This window comes from Astatotilapia calliptera, chromosome 2 (assembly GCF_900246225.1).
Source record: "Astatotilapia calliptera chromosome 2, fAstCal1.2, whole genome shotgun sequence".
Lineage (NCBI taxonomy): Eukaryota > Metazoa > Chordata > Actinopteri > Cichliformes > Cichlidae > Astatotilapia > Astatotilapia calliptera.
Window position 1 is genome coordinate 26943166 of NC_039303.1, and position 17967 is coordinate 26961132.

At 43.7% G+C, this 17967-nt stretch overlaps 2 protein-coding genes across 2 annotated transcripts in view; one reads left to right on the top strand and one right to left on the bottom strand.

Moving 5' to 3' along the window:
* The first annotated feature begins 1650 nt into the window (after positions 1-1650).
* Positions 1651-7354, top strand: fgf16 (fibroblast growth factor 16). Its single transcript, XM_026191110.1, has 3 exons — positions 1651-2590; positions 3981-4084; positions 5917-7354. The coding sequence occupies exons 1-3, from the start codon at positions 2317-2319 to the stop codon at positions 6160-6162; spliced, it is 624 nt and encodes a 207-aa protein (XP_026046895.1). The 5' UTR covers positions 1651-2316; the 3' UTR covers positions 6163-7354.
* Positions 7355-10744: 3390 nt separating this feature from the next.
* The window catches only part of atrx (ATRX chromatin remodeler), a 34892-nt gene continuing 27669 nt past the window's right edge, over positions 10745-17967 (bottom strand). Inside the window, 5 exon segments of the mRNA XM_026191120.1 lie at positions 10745-10990; positions 11497-11625; positions 11699-11794; positions 14065-14181; positions 15803-15952. Coding sequence (XP_026046905.1) covers positions 10766-10990; positions 11497-11625; positions 11699-11794; positions 14065-14181; positions 15803-15952 — 717 coding nt within the window. The 3' untranslated portion in view covers positions 10745-10765.

Consider the following 17967-nt stretch of genomic DNA (forward strand, 5'->3'; position numbering starts at 1 on the left):
TCATCAAGCAGAGGCCCATGGGCATTTATCACCCCTACCACCTTTCATATCCTGCACCAGCTGAAAGCCACTGTCCCTCCTCTGACTTCAATGCAGCCATGACACACCCCTAAGATTTATGGAGGCATAATTAGTAGCAGTGAAAAAGGCTTGCATGCTTTGGAAGGTCAATCATACTGTATCCCACTCCGAGAAACTCTGAAAGCCGCTAACATCTGCTTCAAAATAGATTGCGCCAGTGCCACAAAAGCTGATAAATTAGCCCCAAAAAACAAGAAGCCAAGAGATCCATCTAAAGCCTGACAGTGACATCAAAACAATCATACACACTTTGGGTGATTTTAACACGCTGTTCGTCACTGTTCATTGGAAGTGAGACACTGTCATAAATCCCCTTTCTCTACAGGGAAGCTGCTGCTGCTGCCTGTGATGAGCAGCTCTGAGGTGAGAACTCCCCCTCAGGACGGGGGTTTCTGAAAGCAGCTTGAGGGAGGTCTAAAACAACACACCTTAATAGTTAAGTGATGTTATTCATGTAATCACTCCCCTCTCCTTCCTTCTAAACCCATCCTGCTGTCACTGATATCTCAAGAACAGTGAACTAATTAAAACGCTCCCGGAGTTTAGTTTTGATCTTCGAACAGGAATACAGTCTTCACCAAACAGCTTTGTTTTTCTCTCTCTCTCCCCCCCCCCCCCCCCCCCCCCTGCACAGCTACACGTTAGGACCTGTAGTGCCATTGTGCCCAGGAGAGATGCAAAAATCCCCATTCAGAGCCATAAATTACACCTATTATTCATTAGTCCTGCTGTAACTTTCTCTGTGTTCTTTTTCACGGGCACGATGGCAAACATCAAATATTGTGCTCCTCTTGATTTATTTGACAGCTGTAGTTATTAGTTGCTTTTCAGATTGTTATTTTACATCTAAAACATGCGACTGTCTTTAAGACTAATTTAACTGAAGATGAAGAATGCACAGTCTTGGCCAGGCACAGCCTAGAGGAACTTGGAACAATAATTTAATACATTTTCTACTACTTCTACTACTCTGACATCTAACAGCTTCTGACTATTGCTACTTTTAGTTAATTAAGTAAGAAGCAGAAATATTTCCTCCCCGAGAATGGCTATCTGTGGTGTTTGGTGCTTACTCTCTTGATGTATTTAGAAGTTTTCTGTGCTGCTAAAGTGACTGTTTAAGACTCTGCACCAGTCACATTTAATGCTACATGTCATCAGCATTTGGATTTTCCTTCTTCTTCTTTTTTTTACACCCCCCCTCCACCCCCACCCCTTCCTTGCCAGTAGTAGAAGTGGTTAAGCTCCTGGTTTCGCTGAAGCACGCTGCAAACGTTGTGCAGAGGGGCAAGGAAGCACCTGCTTCCAAGAGGAGGTGGAGAAAATGCTCTCGTGAAAAGCTCCAACTGCAGTGGTTGGCACTGAAACTTGTGCGGGAGGTTGGATTACTCCGAAAGTATGCACAGGTTATTTTGATAATCTTGTGTGTGTGTGTGTGTGTGTGTGTGTGTGTGTGTGTGTGTGTGTGTGTAGTGTAGGGTGGGATGGGAGGGGGGGGGGGGGTGAATGTTTCTTTGCGGTTTTCCTTTGTGGCTTCCAGGAGTCTGTGGTGTGACTCAAAACCCAGTCAGTATACATTATGGATTGGCTTTGTGGTGAAGAAGTTCTCACAACTTATGGTGCATTTTCGGCTTTACGCCAGCTGTCATTTGTCTTTTGGCCATGGTGATCTTTGATTCCGCTCCACAAACTTTTACCAGACTTTGCTGCCCTGAAACAAGCGGTGCGGTTTTATCCGAAAGCCACGGAGCGCAAAACGGGGGAACTACGCGAAGAAGATACTTCTTGACCAGGATTTATTTGATCGGAGGATCAGATACGGCTCTCTGAGAGGGCAGAGACACGCACGCACGGACAGCGGCACCATCACAAGTAGAGAGAAAGAAGAAAAAAAAAGTTGGACTGAAAGTGCACATTAAGTAAAGCAAACTGATGCGCGTAAGAAGGGATGCCAGCCAGGCGTGGCTTGTGTCTGAATATCCAATGTGAGAATGCGTGGGGAGCATGTATATAATAGAGTCTTTCTATTTGATAAACACAGATATCAAACTCATGATTGCAGCAAAGCACCATCAATAAACTGAGAGGACTGCGCTGATTTGGAGGAGCAACGGCGCGCTGCGTGGTACGCTTTTTGGCGTGCATGGACCGGACTTCTGTGAACTTTTCTCTCCTTCCTGAATTTACCGATTACATCCCAAAATACCGTCGTTTAATTTGACAGCTGTGCACACAATGGCAGAGGTCGTGAGTGTTCTGGGGACGCTCGGCTTGGATTTACAAAGCACTCTCTCTTCGGTGGGGACTATGCCCGTAACAGAGTCCCCCATAGGGCTGAATGAGCGACTGGGGCAGATTGAAGGCAGAGTGCAGCGCGGGTCGCCCACAGATTTCGGCCACCTCAAAGGGATCTTGAGGCGGCGGCAGCTCTACTGCAGGACCGGCTTCCAGCTAGAGATATTCCCCAATGGCACAGTGCACGGGACAAGACAGGACCACAGCAGGTTTGGTCAGTATTTCTTTATTCTTTGATCTATTATTTGGAGACAGAATTTCATTTTAATCTTTACCGAACTATTTTTAATACCCCATTTATCTCCAAAACGGTAAATGAGAAAGGGGTCAACTTTCCCCCATACATATATACCCGGTTAAGAAGGGGTTTTATCAAGAAGTTTCTTCTGAGCGTCCCCGGTGAATACTCGTTCGTGCGTCACTGTCACCTGGCGCGAGGGCACACACCTTTTTCTGGCAATCCCCGCTGCGCGTGGGCCACAGGTGTCTCTAATCAGGCGCAAACAAGCAGCGAGCGCGCGCGTCCTGCAGCGACAGCAACAACAGGCTCGCAGGCTCTCGCGCGCGCAGGTCAGAGGGTTTTCTCTCGTTAATTAACAGACGTTATTTCACAGCAGGAAACACAGGTATGTATATGATATCATTAAAAAATAACAGTACTTGATTTAATTCTAGTCTCGTGGCCTGTTTTTATTATGTTTGTATTAACTTTACAAATAGAAGGTTGAAAAACTGTGTGCGGCTCGCGCGACACGCGAATCAAACGAGGTCAGAGGGCAGACTCGCACATGTCTCGCGCAGACTCGTCACAGGTGCAGGCCGGGCGAAAACGGGTAAGAGGGAAAAAGGCGGAATATCTCTAAATTAAAGCGTGACCACTGCGGAATTCAGAGAAGGTTTAATGTTCAAACTTGAGCCAAAACGAGCCGGTTTTAGAGACATGGGTGGTCCGCGTGTTTGTTTCTGGCTTCGCTTAGATTTAAAGTGCAAAGATCTTTGTGAGACCTGCGTGGTTTTGATTAGAGGGGTATGGGACACACCCCTCTTCAAATAAATAAATAAATAAATGAGAAGGATCTTCTATGTCATCCTCTGACATGGGATGAAGTCGCGGAGATGGGGACCAGGTGGCTGTAGGCTGGCCTCTCTGCCAGTCAGCACAGGCAGCTGGATCCTCTCTGACTAACCTCCGCATCAACAGTGGCTTTTAATTTTACCAGTTGTTTCCCAGCCTTTGATGTAGATGTTCGCTTTATTGTAACTTCCTCCGAGTCAGCGGTTCACTAAACAAGTAACCCACGTCTCGGCTTCATAAAAGCGACTTCACAGCCTGCGGGGGAAGTCCCAAAGACAGGATGAGCGCATTTATAAGCTATTAAAAATCTCATAGGTAGGAGAGGCAGCCCTTCGATTGCTTAATGGTCTTAAAACGGCAAATTTTCAAATGAAGTCTGGAATAGCTGCAGGATTTTGCATAAAATGACAGTAAGGACTGGTCTGCAGTCAGATTAAAAGAGGCCACCTGCTTGCGTTCTTTAGGGGTGATCACACTGAGTTTGTGGGCTTGTCTCACCAGTGTTTCCATGTTATGTGTTTGACCTCAGGTATCCTGGAGTTCATAAGTATAGCAGTAGGTCTGGTGAGCATCAGAGGGGTGGACGCTGGACTCTACCTCGGCATGAATGAGAAAGGAGAGCTCTATGGGTCGGTGAGTCAAAAACCCCTCCTTTCACTTCACCACCCCTCACCGACAACCTCTCTTAAAGAATATACTATCACCTAGTCATTCCCAAGGAATTAAACTTTCCTTCATTCATGTGTCTTTCTTTTTTTCTACAACACATGTCAGTACAGAGCTATCAAAACGTTTAACAAGGTTCCCATATGCAGCAGATGGGCAAAAGCACAGTCAGACAAAACAAGTATGTTTCCTATTACTTACACTTGTTTTCTGTGTGAGGGGAGTCGAGGATAATCAGCTTTTAGAGTGAAAACCAACCACTTCATTTAGTTTTGAGATATGCGGAAATATTTACATATTTTCCCAAAGTGGAGACGGGAAGGGCTGACGTTACTCTGGATGTGAGCTGTGTGTGAATTTGGTGGCGATTGCACCTCCCTGCTCTTCAGTTTGACCTGCAGTGCTGTAAAAAACATAGAAGAGAGATCTGGTAGTTTTTCCAACAGCCTCTCTTTCCGACCGACACATGGTGCATACCTGCAGTCACAGGGAGAGGAAAGGGAAGAGATGAAGACAATGAAGGGGAAGTATGTGAGGCTTTACCTGTATCAGGTGTCCCAGGGCATTACCTGAGGGGGCCTCTCAGGGCTCAGACTACCCCGCACCTCCCCCGAGCATTTCGAACAGAGGCTACTTTTAAGCACGGCCATTATGTGGAAAGTGCAGATATTGTTACTGCATACTATCAGAGTCTGGCTCCCATCCTGGAGCTTTGACCCGGGGTGGTGGTGGGAGGCGGTGATTTGGGGGTAATTGCACACCTGACTGAGTCATCTGACTGACAGAGGGAGCCATGTAGACATGTATGAGTCTGAGGGGCCAGGGAGGGGAGGATAGCGGGTAAAAGGGTGCTTCCGTCCAACAACCACCAGACCATGACAAGCGTTTGATCCAATGAGGTTTGCGTGTGTGTGTCTCTGAGAGAGGATGTGCACACCTGTATGTGTGTGTGTGTGTGTGTGTGTGTGTGTGTGTGTATTAGGATGGAGCTGGCCCAGTCATGTGCCCTCTGGGCTGTGTTTACAGACAACAGCTTCGCTACACAGCCGCAGCCAAGCAGAGCCTGACAGCCAATCAACAAAATTGCTTCTGGAATAAAACACGGCAGTCTCGCACAGATGCTTCTGAGTGTGTTAAAGGCAGAGAATGAGAAATATTTCATGTTCTGTAGATGTATTTTCTACCAAAAAACACAAAAAAGGAAAAAGAGCAAGCAAACATTCAGAAGTGGTCCTCCGCTGAAAACCTTTTACTTGACAGGGTTCGACCCTCTTTACAGACCAGCAGAGGCTGACTGGTCTTGGCAGGAAAGCAGCTCAAACACTGATGTCTCTTATTGTTCCCACCCATCACCCAGCCAGCATGCTCTCACCTGCTGAACCCACAGCCATCGCTCATGCTGTTCTGTCAGTGAAGGCTGAGGCTTTGAAAGCTGCTCTGTATATATGTGTGTGTGCATGTTTGGTTCAGAGGTGGGGGTGGAAGACGTCCGCTTGGCGTTGTCATTGCATCACAGGGAGGGGAATAGTTCTCCATGCACAACGAGAGGTTAACAGGTCTGCGGAGCATAAAGTGAAAATCCGCTCGTAATGACTTCGCTCCTTTTGTCATAATGAGCACCTGCCTAAATGAGTTTCCACTGGTTCATTTCCACTTCTAAGTGCACAGTGTACAATAGTTAATGACAGACATAAGCTGGTGCATCAAGAGGAGAGGAATCTGCATGCGAAGCTCAGTCTTGACTGCGTTTTTTGCAAATGTTTTCTGCATTTTCAAACCTGTTGTTTCCTCTCCTGCAGAAGAAGCTGACAAAAGAATGTGTGTTCAGGGAGCAGTTTGAGGAGAACTGGTACAACACCTATGCTTCAACTCGGTACAGGCACACGGACACGGGGCGCTTCTACTATGTGGCTTTAAACAAAGATGGTTCGCCCAGGGAGGGCGGCAGGACTAAAAAACACCAGAAGCTCACCCACTTCTTACCCAGACCGGTGGAGATTGAAAAGATCCCTCAGGAATTCAGGGATTTATTCCAGTACAGGTGACCAGTGCTTACACTGGGAGAGCTGGTTATTTCTGAAGGAACAGAGATAAAAGAAAAAGACAAAAATGAGGGGGCGGGGGAGGGATATTGCGGATATTTTGGACCTGGTACAGAACTGTTTACCCTCACCCCCCACCTGAGGTTACCATGTTTGCATCATCTGCAGCGGACTTCAGAGAGGAGATAAAACTCTCTTATAAAACCCCTGTTATCATGGACAAAGGAGGCCCTCATGACTGCCCAGCTGTGGCTGAATCAGGAAAATCAAATCAGGTGCCATGTTTTCTCTATAAATGCATAACAGAGGTTCATGTGTAGATACCGAAGAGGCAAAATGGGAGTGGTCGCTCTTGATGGTTTTGGCCGGGACAAGGAACAGTCAATGAGAAGTGACTTTTAGGAGCTAAGGACATAAATCCCTGCATGATGTCACAGTGTGCACACTGTTATGGCAACATTAAATGTAAAGGAGAGGGAAGGAAAGCACATTCCACATATACAGCAGAGACGTGCAAACTTTGTGCTACATGTTTGTTAAGCGGTAGTTTGGGATATGTGATGAGATTGTCTTTGAGTTAGCTACGAGCAAGTTTTGTTTCAAATAAAAGACAAAGGATGGGAATAATGTCTCCGACTCTGGGATCAATCGAACTGCACTTACTGCACATCCCAAGTCTCAGCGTCACGCTCGGTTGGTCTGAGTTTAAACATCAGATTAAATTCAAACAAACACAAAAAAGCTATGGGAATTTAATATGCAAAAAACAAAAGCAGTTAAGCTCGGGCTAAAAGCACTTCATCCGACTGGGGTTGTGAAGACTAAAGAAATGGGTGTTCTTTTTAAGGATGATGACTTGTAATGTTCAGAGCATCGGGGAACATTATTAAAAATGCAAGCAGCTGAGGTGTACATATGGGTGTTCCTATTTATGAGATGTACAATATATTTATTTTCTACATATAAAGTATAAATGTAAATCTATATATTTATTTATTGCAAAGACTTTATTTTGTAATGAACTTGAAGTTATCTGGACTGCAGATTCTACTGAATTGACACCAAAAAAGGCAAACAAAAAATGAAGAACTGCAATGAAACGTGACAATAAAATTGTCCTGCTATCGCAACGTCATTGTGAGAGACCATTTTTGCTTGCATTAAAGTCTGTACCAATTAAAACCAGATATGTGAATCCTGCATGTCTTTCCTGTTATTTCAGCCTATTGTGGCAAAATATTTCACTTTTAGATGCTTCTATCACTTTAACATTTTCACTGACATTAATGCCAAGAGAGAATAAATTAAAAAAAAATGTCAGATTCTTTCCCATACCAATTTGCCCTCGTAAACCCCTTACCAAGTGAAGGGTTACATTATCAAGTAATGTGCACAGGCTCTGTCTCCATGAGGTCTTAGCCAGCCTACATCCACCATACAAAATCAGATTCCTTATGCAACCGGATCCCTAATTGGCTTTACACATCAGCGTGGATTAAGAGCAGTGATTGGTCGTTCACTGCAGGGGCCTCACGGTCTGGCCCTACAGCGGGTCTTTTCAACAGACAGAAACAGCTGCATGCGGTGCGCAGAGAACCAGCAGGGATGTGCTGCAGACCTGGAGTGGTGGCTCTGAAGTTAAGTGAGGATGGGATCAACATTTCAACATCTGCAATAGTTGTAATGTTTCTCCACTGGCAGATATCTGTAAGCTGGGAGAGCAAGCTCCCCTGGGGGGGAGGGAATGGAAAAGTCAAAGACATGCAGGGGGAAAACCCTGGCAGGCTGAGAAATGAAAACAATACCAGCAGAGGGGAAAAATAGATGAAAGATTGAAGGGAGAAGAGAGTGGGACAAAAGGCACTTTGCTGTGGGTGTGAAATACAGGGACGCTGCATCAGGATGAATCAGCGTCCCAGCTGTTAAAGGAATAGCCGTAAATTTTGGGAAATGATTTGCTCTCTTGCCAAGAATAAGTTAAGAAAACGAATACCGCTCTCATATCTGTCATAAATAGGAAGCTGAAGCCAGGAGGCAGTTCATTTAGTTTAGCATAAAGCCTCAAAGTTTGCCTCGTAGTAAGTTGACGTCATACACCATATTCAACCCAATAGCCCCACCATCACCTTTATAGTGTTTTTGCTATGATAACCTAAAGTAAGTAGCTGCTGACTGTAGCTTCAGATTTACACTACTGTGCAAAAGTCTTGAGCCACACCTCAGTTCAAGGAGCCAGACCACTTTGTATTTTTCTCTGGTCTTGAGTAATAGTTCTCCAGGTTTTCTGAAGGTCTTTTAAAGTTCTTCTTTGGCGTATTATTGGCTTTTTTTTTTTTTCCCCCATTTGAAGCCGTTCTTAAGATTGACTGAAAACCAGTGGCAGCTGATTTTTATGGAAAGATGAATTCAAATTTGAAATGGTTAGTTCAAATTGTTGTCAATATGTATGAAAGAACAACCACGAGTGTCTCCACAGTGGAGGCTTTGTCATGGTTTGGGGCTGCATTTGACAATGCAGCAAAAGCAGACCCGGATTACAAAACAGTGAAACACTATCAGTCATGGATTGGCCTCCCCAGAGCCCAGACCTCAACATTATTGAAGCAGTTTGGTCTCACTTTGCAGAGAAGGGAACAAAAGGCAGCCAGCAGTAAAAGAGGAGCTTTGAATGTCCTTCAAGCAGCCTGGAGAACTAATCCTGAAAATGACTTAAAGAATATACAAGAAAACTGCCTGAGAGTGGTCAGGCTGTGTTAATGAATAAAGGTGTTTATAACAAACACACCTTGTTAAATAAACCTTGTTAGAACTGTACAAACTGCTTTGCCTCATTTTTCTTTATCTCTTTTACCCATTTCCAAACCAAATATAAAGAAATGGCAGGTGGCTCGGGACTTTTTGCACAGTACTCCAACAAAGACAAATGTAAGTGGTAACAATTCTGTAACACTTGGCAAGAAAGCAAATATGCACGGTTCACAAAAATGCAATCAAAACCATTTCCTGCCTATTAGTTGTGCATTTGTTTCCTGTGTATTATTCCCCATCAGTCTCCACCCAAACTCTCCTGTCTAATAAGGCATAACATGCAACGATCATCAAGGTGGAGCTAATCAGAGAGAACAAATGTGCAACCAGCATTCCTCTTTGTAAACTCAGCGAGGTGAATCAGTGGCAAGTACTTCAATCCCTTTAATAAAAAATAAAAATAAAAAAAAGACTCCAACACATGCACCGGTTATACTTTTGGTCACTTTATTAAATGTTATATTAAATACTTATCAAGATAATAGCAGATCAGATTCATGGCAAATCATGTTGGTGTATTCGCTAACGTAAGAACATTCTTAGACAAGGGCAAAAAACGTTTTCTACATTTATGAAATACACCTTGTGCAAACACAGGAGTCAATCGGAGAAGGCAAGTCGTCTCTCCGTGAGAAACGTTCATATTCCTCATGTTCAACAGCTACACCAGTTTAAGCATTTAGAAGCATGAATGTGCCAAAGTAGAATACAAGTAGTCTGGGGGCCTGCCTGGTGAGACTAAAGTGTCCAGGAGAACATTTCTCACAAAGCAGAGGACACAAATCAGCCAGGTATAATAAGATTTCCAGCCTTTACTCTGTCAATCCCATCTGGAAACGCATATTTCAAACGCTGAAAGATGCTGAAAGGTAAAAGTTCTGGGCCCTCTGTGACACCTGGCTGAACCGCCTCCGCTTTGCGAGACCCGGCCTCTCACCCAGGCTCGGGGATCAACACAAGTGGAACGTAATGAACGAGACGCACGGTGCTATGCTAGACGACACGTGACAATGAGGGTGACGTTACAAAAGGGTCATAGGAACTGGCAGGCAGTTTCTGAACAACACAAGCATTCCGTTACCATGTTCAGCGACAACTAATGTAAACACTTAAAAGCATAATAGAAAAGATTCTCAACAAACCTCAAATCTTTACAGAGCTTTTTTTGTTTTGTTTTTTTAGCAAATCAATAAGGCCATATTTTTTTTCCCCCAGTACCCCCCCCCCCCCCCCCCTTTTATCAGTTTCTCCCATCTTCCAAAAAGAAAGAAAGAAATAAAAAGCAGGACTTGCAGCACCAACAGCTGTCTGCTTTGCTAGATAAAGGTGGAGGAATCTACTGGAGTTCATCATCGTGTAGCGCTTTGCATCAGAGTCCTGTCACCAACAATACTGGTCCCACTCAGGTGTAGATAGTTAGGCATTTAAAACCGTATAAAAAAACTGAGCTGGAAATAATAAGGAAACCCTTTTTTTAAAAAGGGCAAATCAATACAATGCCTTAAAGCATTGGGGGTAAAACTTTAAATACATGAAAAATGAAGATATAGAACTTGAATAACATTAAGGCGGTATATACATTTTTTTTCCCCCTCTCCTAACAGACATTTCACACAGTCATTTATACATTACATCCTCTCAGTGAGTTACAGAATAAAGCACTGAGAGTCTCTCTCACTTGAGGCTCCAGTGGACAGCAGTCCAGTCTCAGTCTCTCACCGACCCTCTGGCTCGTTGCATCTGTGTGTTTTGAGCTTCTTCTTCTTTTTTTTTTGGGGGGGGGGGGGAGGAGAAGGACCTACAGGCCCTTGGAGGGGCCAGGATTTTTGCCCATACCCTGATGGCCGCCGAGGCCGTGGAGCTGCTGGTAGAGAGTGAGCAGGTCCATCTGACTGAGCCCGCCGGCTCCCATCATGCCATTCTGCAGGGCCAGCTGGTTTAGGTAGCTGGCCTGATTGGCCATGGCCAGCTGCTGCTCCTGCACCTTCCTGTTGGTAATCAGCTTCTGCACGTACATCATCAACTGAAACACACAGACATTGAAAATTAACACAATTCAAAGGTAAAAAGTACACTTTGCCCTGTCACGGTTTAACACAATGACAACAATTATAGGAAGTAGTGAGGGTGGCAGTCCCTTGTCCTCGTTAAAACCCAGCTCAACAGCTGACATCAGAGGTCACATATAGTGGTGTCTCTGAGCTGTAGTCAAGGCTGAATCAGAGCTTTTAAGAGGTCAAACTGCCTCATGCTTTCACAGACAGACAGTAAACAGAGATACTACTCCCACGCTAACCTTTTTTCTTGGCTGGTGCAGGTAAACCAGTATAGCCCTCTCAGCACAAAATGTTGTGATGCACAGTGATATTATTGCCAGTTTTTGGCCTTTTGACTGTTTGGCCATAATGGATTAATTTACAAATTACCCTGTTTAACCACCATAGATAAACTAATGAAATTAAACTACTGTGATGATTTGTTGGCGTCATTCAGTTGTCTGTTCTGTCTCGTATACAGAGTGGCTCTTACCGACTGCTGCCTGTTGAGGACATCCCTGTAGATCGCTTCCCTGCGTTTAAGCTCTAGCTCCACGGTGGCCTGTCGCCCCAGAGCGGCAGCCTGGACCTGGTTCTCCGTAAGCGCTGGGTTCTCTTTCCACTGTGGTGAGAGGCAACAGCCATTAAAACATACAGTGATCCCTGTAAATGGAAAGTGATTTCAAAGACCTCACCACTCTGCTGATTATATCTTCCAGCGACTCCCGTGATAAAGACTTTAAAGCATTTGTAGCCTCGATGACTTTCTGTCGGCCCTGGTTTATGAGATCCTGAGCAAAAACAAAACAAGGCAGAGAGAATACACATGAGACGAAGGCAGGTGATCTTTGCTTGTATTCACTGTGTCGAGTACTTGGTGACCAACAGTAGAGCAATATATTCAGCTGCCTCTTCAGTGAGCCTCTCTCATCCATCACAACTCCCCCAGAATGTTAGTTAGTGTTAGTCCTTCCCTTTCAGCCATGATAGCACCAGTTCTCCACCTGCTCAGGAGCAGACCTCACAGCAAAGACCAACACATCCTCTTCAACCTCAGGATAACAGAGTGAATGTAGAGGCCGCTCTACATTCACTAGAGGTGCCTCTATTCACACATTCACACAAAATAATATCACCACTATGACTGATCAGCCTGTCTTTGGGGAAACAAGACAGGAAACCTCTGAGCTAGTTGGCTAATAGCAGCAGAACTTCAAAATAAAAGCAGGGACTCTCCCATAGGGCTGCTCGATTATGGCAAAAATGATAATCACGATTATTTTCACTGAAATTGAGATCACGATTATTTGACGATATTTATTTAACCCTTTAAGACCTACTATAGAACCAAGTCCACCAGAGCTTATATTATTTTTTTTACATGCTGTAGTGCCATTTGTGGGAGCATTTCAAGTTGCTATACATCAATACAACTGTTATAGCCCATATTTTAATAATATGTATGCATTAAGTCCATAGTAATTACATAAATTGCAAAAAAGTGCAATAAACTAAAAAAAATTGAAAATCGCTTTTGTTTTGTTTACATATATTTCTACTTGGAGAAATTTAAGAGGTTTATCCCTCAAAACTTTAAATACAATAAAGTTGCAAAAAATAGTTTCCCACCACAGGAAATTTATTTTGAGTGTCTTCATAGTTTTATTTTGGAGATACAGCAATTTTTATATACTGCAGGAAAAACAAAAAACAATCCTATGAAGCAAATTTGCAAAGAAAACAGCATGTGCATCATTTCACTGTGGGAAGTGTTACGAACAGCTGATAGGAACGGCAAAGCCTGTTTCTGGAATATTATGTTTTTGTTCCTGCAAGCGCTTTTTATGCAGTTTTTGCAAAGCTATATGTGGAACGAAACCGTGACCGAGGACAAGCTGATGGCATCAGATGTAAGTACAACTCCTCCGGTTTCATATGCAAAACAAATTATTGCGCTAGCTTACACGGTTCAGGTTCTACAGGGATTTAAAAATAGTTACGCAAAACGGAGCGTGCTGCTCTGACCGGATCTAAAGGGTTAACAATGACTTTAAAAAAATAATATAAAATAGTGTGCAACACCACTGAAGTTTTTTTTTTTTAAACTCTTTTCAACCAACGGCAGTCACTCTCCAAATAACTTCTGCTTAGCTTTCCGAGCTTCCCTCGGGTCCTCTTAATCAGCGGTCTCCAACCTTTTTTGCGCCACGGACCGGTTTATGCCCGACAATATTTTCACGGACCGGCCTTTAAGGTGTCGCGGATAAATGAGGGAGGGGCTAATAATCGGCGCAGTCATTTTTAATGATCGTTGAAAGCCCAGATCGTAATCGTGATTAAAATTCGATTAATTGAGCAGCCCTACTCTCCCAAACAGATGGCAAAGTGAACAAAACATTTAAAAGATGCCAGATATTGTACCCTATGTATGGTAATCTTCAAAATGCGTAACGTCAAAAGGTGAATCATCTCCATCTGTGCAGCTCCACAGAAATCCTTCTAGCTTATTATTTGTATTTACAGCCCGCACATTTACTGTAATGTTGAGTCTCACCACTTTCAGCAACAACCAACAAAAAAAAAAGAAAAAAACCTGTAACTGATTAGCTGTGCCCAGCACCGCACAGCAGACAGATAAAGTTTGCGACCGTCTAATACAACAGTGAAAACCAAAAGTAGTCTAAATATTAGATTTTCATTAATCGGATGACCTGATGCACATGAAAGCATGTGTCAGCAAAATCACTTTTGACCTCCAAAACCTGCTTTGCAGAGTCTACTGCTTTCCGCTTACATAATGTCTCATATGTGATTATTTAATTTATAAAGACAGCGTATAGTAGTTTAAATTTTAAACAAAAAGTTCTGTTCACTCCATCAGTTGTTGTGCATTAATAGCTGCAGACGTTGAGCAGCGTGGGGCAGAGTTGGGCTGATCTGCTACCAGGACTGCTGTCACAATTAGCTGTGGGGTTTGAGGAATGTGAGTCGCCATGCTGCGGGGGGAAGGAGCGGGACGGGTGTGAGGCAGCAGTGGTGACATGTGGAGCTCATTACTTACCTCCAGCTGCTGGTTGGTCATGGAGGGCAAAGCTCCAATGTTGTAGGTGAAGTAGCTGGGGTTGTTCATGTCCGCGTGAGCGTATGCCGTCTGGTAGTTGGTCCTCATGGACATACCCTGAGAGATGAAAGACAAGAGGAAGAGACAGAGGAGGGAGTGAGGAAGCAGAGGCTAATTACACAGGTGTTAAGAGCCACTGAGGCCATGATGGGAAAAACTAAACAATCGGCGAGGCTGACGAGAGACGACGGCCCACTTTGTCTGTCATATTTAGTCGCACATTGATGTGATGAGGTCTTCACTTCATGTTGAGTCTTCATGAAGTTTTCATATCTACACAAATAACTCCAAAAGCAACAAGCTGTCCAACATCAGCCCGCTCCCGCAGTATTAAATATGTGTGTGAAAGTAGTGACCTGAAGTAAACAGTCTCGTCCCAGCAAAGGCCAGCAGGATGCCGATGTTTGTATGTAATTGAGTCTCTGCTGCAGATGGTTTTCCCGTGCCCTGTAATCTGGCCATCCGGTATGCAAGGGGGGGGGTGTGTCTGTGTGTTTGTGTGTGTGTTGGGGGCCAGCAGGGATATTTGGACCTGGTCAGAGACAGGTGTGCAAACCTAAACAGTACAGAACTTTCAACACACATTAATCTACGCACACACACCTCTTTAACTTTAGCAGCATCCTCCGATGCTCTGCGCCTTTCATACGTTTTCACACAGACGGAAACCAAATCTAGCCTTTGCTTCCAAAATTCAGTATCTGAAATCTAAATTTATGGCATGAGCCTCGGTAAGCTTTGTACCAAGCTGAAGTCATCCCAGTGAGAACCAGGGCTCTTGGGTTCAATTTCGTTTTGGGCTCCCAATCGCATTCTCAGTTTTTCCCATTTCCCTGAGTTGCAAATGTGATATTCATACATGCAGCCCTCTCTAGCCGCCGCCAGGCCAAACCTTAAGTTGTGAAGACATTAGCAGAGCTTGGGTTACGTTCCAGTTGTTTCTCCTGCAAAGCAGGGCGTACAACACGATACCGAACAACCTCTTGATGATGATGGTGACCATTTCTGCTCTTTTGCTGAAAGACAGATCGAAGTGATGGGAACAGACCCCTCTCTTTACTGCGACTGGGAACCCTCTGTTCTCTTGAAAAGCAGAAGAGGCTCCAAGGGAAAATCAGCTTAAGGCATAGAGGGCAAAGAAGGGTAGAGTGTGTTGGAAAAATAATCATTAGTGTGAATTAGAATCTAGGATTACTCGAGGGGCGTAGAGGAGACCTGCTCTTGTTCTCTTACAATATACACATCTCAAAATAAACCCCACTAATTGCCCCACAACAGAGTGAAGGAAGAGGGGGGACAGTTATGTGTGTGAAGAGGACAGGAGTCCCTAAACCTCTGTGGTCTTACAGTAAGTAGCGCTGACACTGCTTAGACAGCCTTGGCGATTTGTACAGCAGCTCACTAGCCTGATGGTGGGCCAAAATGACCATGAGCAGAGCAAGGGGGAGCCTCTGTCATCTGCTTACTCTGAGTGATGAGAGGATTATACAGATCCAACACTAACTCGCACATCTTGACAAACAAAAGCGGGGCCCTGGTTCACCTCACACATTACTGTCAATGTTCTGGAGAGTGACAGCCCCGAGGCCTAAGTGCTGTACACGTGGCCCTTTGATTTTGGATCTGGTGGATTTGCTGGTGCGCGTCTGTATGCATGCGTTTTCTGCTCGCCGCCTACCTTTTTCTCTGCTTCATATTCAGCCCAAGCAGCCTTGCGGTCCTCCTCGCTCAAGGCTTCCTCCTCCTTGTGGTCCAGCAGAGAGTCGTGCTCGTGGTAACACACAATCTGGTCCTTATTGTTCTGCAGCATCTCAGCCAGAAAGGGATCCTACATCAAGGAAAGATGAGAAAAAAATATGGTCACGGTGGGTTTGAAATCATCATCATTAGAGGGGAAGGAAAGATTACTGTGGAGGAGCCACAGACCTCTTGAGCACTAAAGGTTCCTCTATATTCAGACCGCAAAGTACAAATCCTTTTTTAATTACAGAGGATTTCATGTGATGTGCAAAGAATGCAGCAAGAATACCCATGAACAGAGGTGCATATTTGCTGGATTAAAACAATGTGTTTCTCAATAAAAATGTTCTGTGAGCTCCAAACAGCTCTCTCTCTTTTAAAAAAAAAAAAAATAAAAAAAAAAATCTTTTGCTTAATTGGCAGTTTTTCAACATTCACTTGAAATTAACTTGTTACATTCAAAAGTTTCCATAAGCTCCATCCTTCTGTCTTTATCCACTGACCTGTGATGTCCCTGAATGGTCAATCTTCAAGACTTTTCTTTAAACTCAGCAACATTATCATCCACCTTACTCCTTACGGTTATTCCGATGACCTGGTCTGCAATTAAATATGGCCAGCAGCTCACAAGACTTTTTTTTTTTAAATTTGGAAACAAGAACACTCTTTTCTCCTAACCCCGTGGTTAAACTAGAAAACAAAACGCATGTGGACTCATCAAAGTGGCTACACCAGATCCATCATCCATACAAAGTGTACATGGTCTTTTTACACAGAAGCCATGAAGCATTTATACAGGAAATGACTAGCATGTGCACTTATGTTGCCAGTAGCGCTACCAGCTACCAGTTCCTTTGAATAAAAGAGCGCACACACCAAAATTGACATTGCAAACTGCTGCTACGCGATGCAATTTAGTGTTTTTTCTGTTTGTCACGCATTTGACTCTGAATATTTCTCACCTATGATTTAACTGCAACAGCTATATGGAGTTCAATTAGGGTCAGAAGTTTTATGCATGTGAAAAAGTGATTTGAAACTAAAATTCTAAGTTTTAAAGAACAGCAGCTCAAACAAAAGAGTAACCCTCAGATTTTTGACACTGCCCCCTAGTGACAGTAAACAGCTACAACCTGTAGACAACAGTGCAAAGCTGTGAGTTGGCTCTGCAAACCATGCTAAGCCCAACTTTCACAGGACTGGCTACAGGCGACAACCCCAAGTGAAGCCTGGCCATCTTGTTTTGACTGTGACCCACTCAAAGTGGATTCATTCTGTTGCACACACACTACCAAAGCAATGTGCATTTCATGAGAGAATTAAGAGTTAAAGGACTACAAACAAAATAACGTATGGTTAAATGTCACGTTGAGCAGTCAATAATATCATTTTTTTTTAAACCAACATTTTAGCCCCTTAAAAACAGAAAAGGTTCCAGATGCAATGCTAATTTTTCTCTACAGCACCTTGAATCTGCTTTTTTTGCAGAAACCTCTTAAGTTACTAAAATTCAAAAAACACCAACACTACATTTAAGGCATCAAATCTTCTCTTAAAGCAGATTAGCACGCGCTCAAATGTCAAACAACTCCAACAGTGACCTGAACGCACAATTCAAGAAAACGTGGAAAATTCTGTTCTGATACCAAAATAAAAAGATAAATACATTTATTTTTTCAGCACATGTGTTTTGAGGTTTCCATGGCTACACTGTTATTGAAAACAATACCTGTGAAAAATTAAGAGTTGGGCCAGGCTTCGCTCACACAAACATGGTTTAAATTACTCTCTGTGCAGCATGTTTGCTTTTCTTTGTCTCAACTTAGCTTTACATTAAACTGGAACCTTGCAATCTGGAGACGTCATACAGAAGTTGCATCATTTCAGCTCCACACGAGCCAATTCAGAGGGGCTCGGCCCTCCTCCCTTGCTCTTCGTGCTCTCAAGCTAAACAGTGACAATGGGTGAGACGACACAAACAAAATTAATCATCAATATAGTTAGCAGTAAGGAAAAGGAGGGTAAAAACAAAAAAAACAAAAGCCCCCAGAAACAAACGATAAAATTAATAGCGGATTGCAACCATTTCAAAATAAAAAGAAG